Here is a 12837-nt window from a genome sequence, read left to right on the forward strand (position 1 = left end):
CTGCATTATTCATGTGAATAGCGATGCAGGATGTCTATTCGCACCTCTGCATTGAACTTTTAGGAAACAGAAAGAGAAAGCAAAACACATGAAAACAGATTTGTATCTTTCAGTATGCTGTGTTCATATCAGATGCGGCATGTGCGAATTAATTGCGCTATTCGCTCATAAATAGACACAAACATTTTGAGTTTACTCACTATTCGCGTCTCTGTGCTTGATGCTTCATCCGTATCTGGTGTGAACGCACAGTTATAAATTAAACAAACTTCTAACTGCCCACTATATACTGACTGTAGCTTTGTTCCTAAATAGCTAACATGGATTTTATTGAAGGAGTAGCTGTGCTTTATGTGCTTGAAGGAAGCTGTAAAACAGCGTATATTAATTCGGTGCCGAGTCCACTAGATCCTTTCAGAGATGCAACAAGATCTGTAAGTTAATCAACTCCTTCAGAAACTATACCTGGATGGTGGAAGCTTTCAGAGGTGCTTCTGACTGAGCCGAGCCCAATTTGATGAACTGTTGTTTGGTGTCGGCTGGCGGATTTCCCTTCGGGACAGCAACAACAGGTGCTACATCATAATCACACCCCTACAAGAGATTATGGGTGCTTTCACACCTGCCTTATTTAGTTTGACTGAATCGCACTAGAGTTCGTTTCCCCTTTTGGTATGGTTCTTTTGGGCAGGTGAGAATGCAGCAATCGTACTCGAGTGCGCACCGAAAGCGGACCAAATAAGCGTACCAAGACCTGCTTGAAGAGGTGGTCTCGGTACGCTTTCAAACGAAACCTGGAGCGGTTCGTTTGTGTTGAGAATATGATTCGTACTAAAACAGGTCCAACCGCAAAAAGTACTGCGCCTTTTGGACCAATTAAGCTGCCGTAGGCCGATGTGCTGTGCATTATAGGATATTGAGGAAAAATATTTGTTGACAGCGCTTTACCAACAGATAGAGAGGGAGAGGGGAAAACATTAGCTGATGGATCGTTGGTAATATTTCCGCAAGATGACCATGTCGCAGTTTAGCTAAATTAATTCACACCTCCTCCTGAAGTGACGACTGATGCATTAAAACACTGTTTTCCAGCTTTATTCTCGAAATGTATAGTTTGTCTAAAGCAGGCATACAATCAGTCAGCGCAGTCGTCCCTCCATAATATAAATCGACATTTTGTGTCTGCTGGTTTTGTTTACTTGCGGGAGTTCATTGGCATTTTCCCGCACATGAATTCTGACCAATCAATAAGCAGTTTAGGAAATATGTTCAACAACATCTGGCCAATGAGAGATGTGGATTTTGTCAGATGACCGCATTTTGGTTCATTTCAACTGGTTCAGACCAAAGCCAGCAGTGTGGTGTGAAAACGACCCAAAGACGGCAGAAGATGCAACAATGCATCATTTATTGCCCTTGGTGCAGACCGAATGAAGCGAACTACAGATGTGAAAGCACCCTTAGTCTGCTAAAGTTCAGATTTTCCAACTCAAGTGATCTTTACATTTCGCAAGTCAAACGCACAAAAACACTGTCATTTGTGGCGCCGCAGGATGTCTATTCGCACCTCTGCATTGACAACTTGTAAATCACTCACTTTACAAACTTGATGTTTCATCCACGTCTGACTTGAACACACAATTATAAAACTGTTGCTATAGTTGCTCGACTGCACACTTGAGCAGCTCTCTGTGAAGATCCAGCTCACTGTGGCTCTCAGCAATTGCCTGACATGTTGATTTAATGAAAGAATCAACAGAGATGTCATTAAATCCCATCTGGGAAAAAATGACGACATGACCCTGGTAACAGATCTAATTCTGATGACATTATTAGAGAATTTGTGAGTTTCTTAATAGAGCCATATGTGTTTGTGTGTCGATGTGTGTGCATGAATAGCTGGATTGTAAAGCTCTCTTGATTTACAATCAATAAAATATCAGTGCAGTGCGGTGAACGCTGATGGTTTTGATTATCGCTGATTTGCTGAGGTCTAAAGGCTGATTGTCACTATTCAGAGGAGCTCAGAATAAAGCTATAAGACTGGCAGAGAGAAAGAGAAGATGTCTCTTGGTTAAACAAGGACAAGAAAAAACCCATAGTAACATTTTCTAAAACAACGCTCACAGGAAGCCAAAGACCTGACAACACTAGAAAGAGAATGGAGATAACTATAAAAGGATGTGGGAAAAACAGTACCATGGCAATGCACTAAACCGCCCAAAACTGCAAAGGTATGTATCTAAAACCAGCGGACTAGAAATACCCAGAAAATGCCATAGAAGCCCTAGAAACACTGCAGAAGTCGCTCAAAACACCCTAGCAACTGCATAGCAATACATCAAAGTCACTTAAGCAAAAACAACATAGCAACACCCTGATAATCACCAGAACACCCTTGAAACCACATAAATATTAAAAATCACTAGGTTCAAAAATAGTCGAGCAACACCCTGATAACCACAAGAATACTTAATCAAACACCAACATACACACTAACAGTCACTCCAAGCACCCTAGCAACTGCATAGCAACACATGAATAATCACTAAGGATGGTAGAACAACAATACAATACCCTGGTAACAACCAGAAAATCAAATCACTCAGGATGGTAGAACAGCACAGCAACACCCTGGCAACCACAAGATCTCTCCATCAAACACCAGCATACACTCTACACTCTCAGAAATAAAGGCACGCAAACTGTCACTGAAGTGGTACCTTTTCACATTTGTACTTAAAGGGGCCATATTGGTACCGCAAAATTCTATATTAGTGCCTAAAAATGTTAAGAGGAACACTTTTGTACTTATATGTATTTACATATGTACCCTTAAGGCAGGGGTTTTCAAACTGTGGGGCAGCACCAATTGAGGGGGGGGGGGGGGGGGGCGAGACATTGAGGCGTGCACTCGAGTAAATTATGATGACGATTTTTATGCATTCACTAGAGGGAATATGATTAATGTCAGCTCCACAGCTAACTATCAGGCACCTGTAGAGTTTATGTGTTCCAGTGAAATATACACAAATAAAATGGACCGGGTGCTTTTTAAAACGAATGACGGTGAATGAATGAAAGTCAAACCGGTTAGCGTCTGACAAAAAAAGTGCCCTTCTGAATCAAATCAGCAGGATGCCCTTCTGGATCTTTTACTTACTTTAAAGACATACTGACTATATTTGCATGAACATAAGTTATTTTCCTTAATAAGACAATAAAATTATGAAGGTGTTACGTGAAGTGCTTTTTGAATGTTACGCCACCAGGCTATTCACGATTTACGGTTAGTCGTGTCAGGAATCCAACCACAGATTAGCATGTTGTCCTCAAAGAAAAAGGCTCAGCCATCACACTGAATCAGGTAAGCTGTGTATTTATGTTTCAATGTGATTAATGCTACGCACTTCAAACGAAACAAGTAATATGTGAATGATGTTTGCATATGCATTATAATTTTGCTTGGAGTGAGGGGTGCCTGGGGGGTGGTGGTTAGGGGTGCGAGTGAAATTGGACAAACTTGGGGGGGCGAGTGTCCTAAAAGTTTAAAAGCCCCTGCCTTAAGGTATTAATATGGACCTTTTAGGTACAAATTTGTCCCTTTTATAAAAGGTACCACCCCAGTGATAGTTTGCGTGCCTTTATTTCTGAGAGTGTAGCAGTCACTCCAAGCACCCTAATGCATAGCAACACCTTGACAACTACCCTGGTAACACCAAGGACACTCAAAACCCTTCACAATCATGAAGGAGGTTTCTCCACACCACAACTAGTGTGCAGCATCCATTTGGATGATGCAACGGCAGCCACAGGACAACGGCACCAGTGCGCTGACCACAAACCAGCTATTGGGGGATTGGAGAGACAGTGATAGAGCCGATTAGGTGGATGGGGATGATTGGGAGGCCATGATGGTTAAGGGCTGAGAGGGATTTTGGTCAGAACACCGGGAGTTACACCCCTACTCTACGAGAACTTTTATGGCATTTTAAATGATCACAGAGAGTCAGGACAAGACAGCGCTCACTAAGCAGTATAGAGTCCCCTTCACTATACTGGGGCATTAGGACCCACACAGACGGCAGGTTGAGCGCCTCCTGCTGGCTTCACTAACACCACTTCCAACAGCAACCTAGCTTTCCCATGTGGTCTCCCATCCAGGTATAGACCAGGCTCAGCCCTGCTTAGCTTCAGTGAGTAACCAGTCTTGGGCTGCAGGGTGATATGGCTGCGGCTAGCAACTGCATATCATTGCATTGAAATAATTAAGAACAAAAACAAAATAGCAACACCCTGGTAACCAGCAGAAAACCCTAGCAACACACTAAAAACACCACACTTTAGAAACCTTAAAGAAATATTAAAGCTTTTGCAAACAACCCCGGTCAACTTTAACACTAAAAATGGTGCTTTCTCTCCATTAAAAAAAAAAAAAAAACTTTCATAATCTTGCTTGCATTAGATGAGGTGGCTCAAAGCAGTGCTGGAGAGCTGTGTTGTGGTTCATGAGATGATTGTTTCCTGATGCCAAGAAATCTCACTGCTCAAAGGTTGTGCTCTATATGCATCATTCATGTGTTTTGAGCGGTCGTTGTATGCATATACCCAATAACCTCGTAAGTAGGGCTAATCTTACTCTCTCTGTACTGAAATGAATCAAACCGATGTGTTTTATTTAGTGATTCTCTGCCAAAAATCTTTATTCAAACACAGGCGCAGAGAGACAATGAGTCTGGACAGACTGATATGATGATGGATGGATGGATGGATGGATGGATGGATGGATGGATGGATAGCCAGAATGATATAACGATGAATGGATGGATAGATGGATGGATGGATGGATGGACGGACGGACGGACGGACATATAGATAGATAGATAGATAGATAGATAGATAGATAGATAGATAGATAGATAGATAGATAGATAGATAGATAGATAGATAGATAGATAGATAGATAGATAGATAGATAGATACTATGAATGGATGAATGAAAGGATGGATGGATGGATGGATGGATGGATGGATATACAGACAGACAGACAGACTGATATAACAATGAATGGATGGATGGATAGATAGAAAGATAGATAGACAGAACAGACAGAATGATATAATGATATATAATGATATAATGATGGATGGATAGATGGATGAATAGATAGATAGACAGACAGAATCATATAACGATGGATGGATGGATGGATGGATGGATGGATGGATGGATGGATGGATGGATAGATGGACAAAATTATATAACAATGGATGGATGGATGGATGGATGGATAGAGACAGACAGAATGATATAACGATGGATGGATAGATGGATGGATGGATGGATGGATGGATGGATGGACGGATGGATGGATGGATAGACAGACAGAATGATATAGTATAATAGATGGATAATGGGTGGATACTGTAGATAGACAGATAGACAGACAGACAAAATGATATAACGATGAATGGATGGATGGATGGATGGATGGATAGATAGAAAGATAGATCGACACATAGACAGACAGACAGAATGATATAACGATGGATGGATGGACAGAATGATATGATGATGGATAGATGGATGAATAGATAGACAGACAGACAGACAGAATCATATAACGATGGATAGATGGATGGATGGATGGATGGATGGATAGACAGACAGAATGATATAGTATAATGGATGGATGATGGGTGGATACTGTAGATAGACAGACAGACAGACAGACAGACAAACATTGTGCTCCATATGCATCATTCAAGTATTGAGCAGTTGTTGTTTGCATATTCCTGAGCCTCATAAGTAGGGATAAGCTTACTCTCTCAGGACTGAAATGAAGCATTAACATGCCACCGTTTTCTCAAACCGATGTGTTTTATTCAGCGATTCCCTGCCCAAGGTCTTCATTCAAACACAGGCGCAGAGAGACAATGAGTAAATATTTATGCTGGTCGAGCAGCAGAAGCCCAGTGCAGTCATTAACTTCTTAATGTCATAAACATTCCCGCAGGCCACAGATAAACCACTTTCACTATTTTCTTTTCTTACCTCCTCCAACATGCCGTCCATCCATCTCCCTGTGCCTGTGTCCAATGCCTCAAACTCCAGTCAGACACTTCTAAACCAATGCTCTTGAAAAAACGGCACCATGACGTTATGTTATGAGCTGAAACAGATTCAAAATATTTTTTTGTGATAATTTTTTTTCTTTGCACTCAAAAGGTATAATTTTTACTATGATTGTCAATTAAATCTTTTTATATCAAACATTTAGATTAAGTTGAAAAAAGGATATTTATGCATTTATTGGAAAAACAAATATATACAATTTTTCTATAATAACTTTTTATTAGTTTTAGAATTAACATTGTAGTGCTGGGCAAAAATTAATTGCCATAAATCACATTCAAAATAAGAGTTTGTTTTGACATAATTTAATTGTGTACTGTGTATGTTTATTATGCATATATAAATACACACAGGGGAAGCACGGTGGCGCAGTGGGTAGCACAATCGCCTCACAAGAAGGCTGCTGGTTCAAGTTTCTGTGTGGAGTTTGCATGTTCTCCCCATGTTGGCATGAGTGTCCTCTAGGTGCTCCGGTTTCCCCCACAGTCCAAAGACATGCGCTATACAGTAGGTGAATTGAATAAGCTGAATTGGCTGTAGTGTATGCGAGTGTGTGCAAGAATGTGTAGGTGTTTCCCAGTGTTGGGTTGCGACTAGAAGGGCATCCGCTGCGTAAAACATGTGCTGGATAAGTTGGCGGTTCATTTCTCTGTGGCAACCCCTGATTTATACCCCCTGACATGACATGTTCTACATCAACAGTCTTTTCTGATCCTTCCTTTAACAAACGGCCGATGAATTCTCCAGAATTTCAGAAGCACTCGAACAGCACAAGGCTGGGCTATAATGCTGAGGTATTTAAGCAAAAATAAACTTCAACCACTGACTCTCCACAGTTTCATCTTTGGGTAGAGAAGCACTAACTTTCCCCTCATACATCCAATAATATCCAGCTGAGCACAGCGTTGATTTAACCGGCGTCTGCTACAGTGTTTGTCTAGCCTCTTTTTATCATTGTTTACTGTACTTGTGGGCGGGACCGCAGGTTTCAATTTTCCCAGGTTTGCACGTGCAACAACTGGGCGGGGCTTAAGTTTCATATCTGCGTCACGCCGAAACGGCTAAAGACTTGTTATCAAGACGGTTCATTTGAAGTACTAGGAGTTGACTCTTTGATAAATGAATCAATAGTTTTAAACGCTGTCCACTTTCAGATTCAAACCTTAGCTGGATATTTCACTTCACTTAGAGCTGTGTTACACACTACATGGAAGGTCATTCTCAAAACCCATTGTAGGGGCTCCTGAAACTATTTATAAATTGTCATTTAGAATTAATTACATGTATTTACCTGCGCATTTTTGCACATTATATTTCATGCAATGAATAATAGGGATGTAACAATATTGTAAATACCGTCATACCGCAATAGTAATTTTTTTCAATATTACCGTAGGCGAATGACTCAATAAAACTATATTTCTAAGAAAAGTTTGCTTAGGCGAATGAAGCGAACGGGAGGTAGCGGGAACTACAATTCCCATCATCCTTTGCGGTCTGTTGGGACCACAGATCCAGTAATGCGGAAATGGAGTGTGTTGCTAGTAGCGGGGAAGAAAAAGAGCTGGAAATAATCGAACCTAAAGCGGGTTTTAAATTAGATGTGTGGAAGCATTTCGGTTTCTTTCTAAAAAGATATGAAAAAGGAGAAAAGGTGACAGACAAAGAAAAAAAAAACAATGTGCAGGCACTGCCAGACTGTGGTGAAATATAAGTCGGGGAATACGACTAAAAACAGTCATGGGGACTGCAGAACACAGCACACTTGTTAGATTGATGCAGACATTGACTTGTACCGCAAAGAGACCTCTATCTCACTCATGGCTTGTCCTCTCAAGTGGTGAAAAGACAATGCACAGCGTTACCCAATGCTGTCAACCTTGGCTAAATCATATCTCTCTGTCCCAGAAACCTCAGTCCCAAATGAGAGGGTTTTTTTCTGTTGCAGGGGACATGCCCAGAGATCCCAGCTTTTACCAGATTATAGTTATATGATCATTTTCCTTAAAAAAGCCATCTCTATCTAAGTGAGTGAGTGATTAAATGTTGAACGTGATGAGTTTTTAACAATACTAAATTGAAACTTTATTTTTTTTTATATGGTTTTATAGTTTTTTGCTATTAAAATTGAAAAATTGAAGTTCCTGTTTCGAAACTTACAGATAGATGGCTAATTTTTATGTCATCAATATGTTCATTGTTAAGGTAAATAAACACTTTTGGCAATTTTTTTCGAGTCTTTTCATTATTTTGTTTTTCCTGTAAATTATTTAATAAATACCATACCGTGCCATTCATATCGAGGTATTATCGTACTGTGAAATTCTGATACCGTTACATCCCTAGTGAATAATACATCTACACTATGAAAATGATATGCTCAATTAGTCATGACAACATGTGTTTTAGTTCATTTTAACTTATTAAACTAACTTAATCATGGTCTAACTTAATTTCATAAGTAACGCAAGCTGTTTTAAGTCAGTTTGAGTTCAATAGACTGATAAGGTTAATTTAATTCATCTTAAATTTTAAGGTAACCAGGGTTTTTTTTATATAGTGTATGTAGCCTTCTAAAATCATTGAGATATAGACATCTCAGCAGACAAAGACTGTATTCAGACAAGCACTGGTCCCCTGTGTAAATATGTGCTACTTTTATAGAAATTTTTAAAGGTGCTTTTCATAGCCTGACAGCTCCTGGTCACTGTCTGCTTTCATTGTACAGAAACACAGATGCTTGGCTTCTCTTCACCACAGAGAAAACTGACACTTACTCACTCATAGTGTGTCTCCTGCAGTTTTTCACCTCGTTCCTCTGTCTGACTTTTACCTCAGCGACCTCGTGTGATCAGGAGCAGCTGTCGGCACAGGAAGAAGCAAGACAGCATAAAAACGAAGCGGTTTTTGTGCCTGACTGCGCCAGTGGTGGCCTTTATAAACCCGTCCAGTGCCATCCCTCCACTGGGTACTGCTGGTGTGTCCTGGTGGACACTGGGCGGCCCATACCCGGCACATCCACAAGGTAATGGACATTTCTCTAAAGTTCTGGATGTACTCTGGCAAGTGTTTTATTTTTACATTTTCAACAATTTTAAATAAATAATTAAATGAAGATTTACTTTAGAATATATATATATATATATATATATATATATATATATATATATATATATATATATATATATATATATATATATGTGTGTGTATACAGTTGAAGTCACAATTATTAGCCCCTCTGAATTATTAGCGCCCCTGTTTATTTTTTTTCCCCAATTTGTTTAATGGAGGGAAGATTGTTTCAGCACATTTCTAAGCAAAATAGTTTTAAAAGCTTATTTCTAATAACGGATTTATTTTGTCTTTGACATGATGTCTGTAAATAATATTTTACTTGTTATTTTTCAAGACACTTCTATACAGCTTAAAGTGACATTTATAGGCTTAACTAGGTTAATAAGATAAACTAGGCAGGTTAGGGTAATTAGGCAAGTTATTGTATAACGATGGTTTGTTCTGTAGATTATCGAAAAAAAAATTAGCTTAAAGGGGCTAATAATTTTGTCCCAAAAATGGTTTTTAAAAAATTATTAACTGCTTTTATTCTAGCCTAAGTAGAACAAATAAAACTTTCTCCAGAAGAAAAAATATTATCAGACATACTGTGAAAATTTCCTTGCTCTGTTAAAAATCATTTGTGAAATAATTAAAAAAACTAAATAAAATCAAAAGGGGGATAATAATTCTGACTTCAACTGTATGTATGTATATATATATATATATATATATATATATATATATATATATATATATATATATATATATATATATATATATATATATATATATATATATATATATATATATTTATATATATACATACATACAGTTGAAGTCAGAATTATTATCCCCCTTTTGATTTTATTTAGTTTTTTTAATTATTTCCCAAATGATTTTTAACAGAGCAAGGAAATTTTCACAGTATGTCTGATAATATTTTTTCTTCTGGAGAAAGTTTTATTTGTTCTACTATATAAACCACTATATATATATATAGTGGTTTTGGAAAGTATTCAAACCCCCATAAACACTTATGTTATAATGTTATATTGCAGCCATTTACTAAAATCAGTTTTTTTTTCTCTCATTTATGTACACACAGCACCACATGTTGACGGAAAAACACAAAACTGACAACATTGTTTCAGATTTATCAAAAGAAAAACCTGAAATATGACATGGTCCTAAGTATCCATATCCTTTGCTCAGTATTTAGTAGAAGCGCCATTTTGATCTAATACAGCCATGAGTCTTTTTGGGATACACACCTGGATTTAGGGATCCTCTGCCAGTCCACCTTGCAAATGCTCTCCAGTTCTGTCGGGTTGGATGGTAAGCGTTGGTGGTCCATCCATTTTTAGGTCCCTCCAGAGATGCTCAATTGGGTTTAGGTCAGGGCTCTTTCTGGGCTATTCAAGAACAGTCACAGATGTGTTGTGAAGTCACTCCTTTGTTATTTAAGCTCTGTATATATATTAGGAAAACAATAGTATGATTTTTTTACATATGTAAATTTGTATTAACTTGATTTTTATATGCCAACTGGCAGATATTTCATAAAAACATGATAATAATTTATTTGATGCAACTAAAACACTGCAAAAATAAGAGTTCTTACTTGGTCATTTAGTGTTGTTTTCCATTACAATCATTTACTAAAGTAAAAAAAAAAATCTAACACAATTTAGACTTTATGTACTATATATGAGCATAAGTTATTATGCAAGATAGAGAGTTTATCCTTAAAAAATAAGAAAATATCTGATATTTGTTCTTGATTTAAGTATAAACCTTTATAGAGTGTAAGTCAGAATTATTAGCCCCCTTTTTTTCTTTTTTAAATATTTCCCAAATGGTGTTTAACAGAGCAAGGAAATTTTCACTGTATGTCTGATAATATGTTTTCTTCTGAAGAAAGTCTTATTTGTTTTATTTCAGCTAGAAAAAAAAGCAGTTTTTCATTTTTAACAACCATTTTAAGGTCAAAATTATTAGCCTCTTTAAGCAATGTATTTTCTTGATTGTCTACGGAACAAACCATCATTATATAATAACTTGCCTAATTACCCTAACCTGTTAATCTAAATAACATAGTTAAGCCTTTAAATGTCACTTTAAGCTGTATAGAAGTGTCTTGAAAAATATCTAGTCAAATATTATGTACTGTCATCATGGCAAAGATAAAATAAATCAGTTATTAGAGATGAGCTATTAAAACTATTATGTTTAGAAATGAGTTGTAAGAAATCTTCTCTCCATTAAACAGAAAATGGGGAAAAAATAAACAGGGAGGCTAATAATTCAGGGGTCTAATAATTCTGACTTCATCTGTATCTTCAGAATAAAGTAAAAGTCCTGTGTCCTTAAGTTTTTAATTTTAAATTTATAAGGAAAAACAAAAGTATATTAATTATAGAATCAAATGTAACACAATTTGTACTTTATGTACTATTTATAATATATTAAGATGTAAATCATATTTAAAATGTAATACAATTAAATGGGTTTAACCTTAAAAAATAATAAAATATCTGCCAAAGATATTTGTCCTTGATATAAGTATAAACTTACACTACAAAAGTCTTGTTATCGATCTCAGTTTTAAGAGCAGAAAATAATAACCTGACATGTAGTTGATCATTTGGAAAATCATCTGTTGAACTGCATCCCAATCATCTCAAATACTGCAGAGGACCTATTGGAACCTGCATGGACTCATGATTCTCATAGAAATCAGTCAAGTTTGGTCAAGGAAAAATCATAGTTTGGGGTTGCATTCAGCATAAATTGAATTGAATTCATGGGGGTGTGCGAGAGATCTGCAGAATGGATGGCAACATCAACAGCCTGAGGTATCAAGACATTTGTGCTGCCCATTACATTACAAACCACAGGAGAGGGCAAATTCTTCAGCAGGATAGCACTCCTTACCCTTCAGCCTCCACATCAAAGTTCCTGAAAGCAAAGAAGGTCAAGGTGCTCCAGGATTGGCCTGCCCAGTCACCAGACACGAACATTATTGAGCATGTCTGATGTAAGATGGAGGAGGCTTTGAAGATGAATCCAAAGAATCTTGATGAACTCCGGGAGTCCTGCATGAACGCTTTCTTTGCCATTCCAGATGACTTTATTAATAAGTCATTTGAGTCATTGCAGAGATGTATGGATGCAGTCCTCCAAGCTCATGAAGTCATCCACAATATTCATTCTTTTTCCACTGCACCATGACTTTATATTTTATATTGCATATAATTTCTGTTAAGTATCAAGACTTTTGTCTAAGCAAATTCAGACCTTACTGTCCTAATTAAATAATTAAAAATCAAGGCATGATCATATTTTATTTTGGCAAAATAAGCATAATCTAGGGTTTTTTGTCTTTCATATAAGCCACTTATGATACCAAATGATCAACTAGAAGTCAAGTTATTATTTGTTGTCCCTAAAACTTAGACAGATGAAAGGACTTTTGTCAGGTAGTGTATATATCTTGTCAAAATCTTGTATTCTTATTTAAGTTGATCATTTTCACATATTTTGCAGTCCATTTTTTCAGCTTTAACAACATGTTACTTTAAAAAAAAATAGCTCTGGCGCCTGAAAGAAACAAATCCGTCATTATTTACTTGCCAAAATACAAC

The 12837-nt window shown here is 37.3% G+C and overlaps 1 protein-coding gene and 1 long non-coding RNA gene across 6 annotated transcripts in view; one reads left to right on the forward strand and one right to left on the reverse strand.

Annotated features, from left to right (window-relative positions):
• Positions 1-8997, reverse strand: part of LOC141377058 (uncharacterized) — a 45046-nt gene extending 36049 nt beyond the window's left edge. The window contains exons 1-2 of one of the 3 annotated variants that reach the window (XR_012388915.1): positions 8918-8997; positions 6056-6173 (exon numbers count right to left, since the gene is read on the reverse strand). This is a non-coding gene — a long non-coding RNA (uncharacterized lncRNA). Of the gene's footprint in view, positions 1-6055; positions 6174-8913 lie in introns of those variants that run through there. The other 2 variants (XR_012388914.1, XR_012388916.1) reach the window with 2 other exon arrangements.
• smoc2 (SPARC related modular calcium binding 2) overlaps positions 1-12837 on the forward strand; it is an 89722-nt gene that overhangs the window by 55733 nt on the left and 21152 nt on the right. For all 3 annotated transcript variants that reach the window (XM_073920286.1, XM_073920287.1, XM_073920288.1), the window contains one exon: positions 8975-9161. In XM_073920286.1, coding sequence (XP_073776387.1) covers positions 8975-9161 — 187 coding nt within the window. The remainder of the gene's footprint in view (positions 1-8974; positions 9162-12837) is intronic.

This window comes from Danio rerio, chromosome 13 (genome assembly GCF_049306965.1).
Source record: "Danio rerio strain Tuebingen ecotype United States chromosome 13, GRCz12tu, whole genome shotgun sequence".
Classification (NCBI taxonomy): domain Eukaryota; kingdom Metazoa; phylum Chordata; class Actinopteri; order Cypriniformes; family Danionidae; genus Danio; species Danio rerio.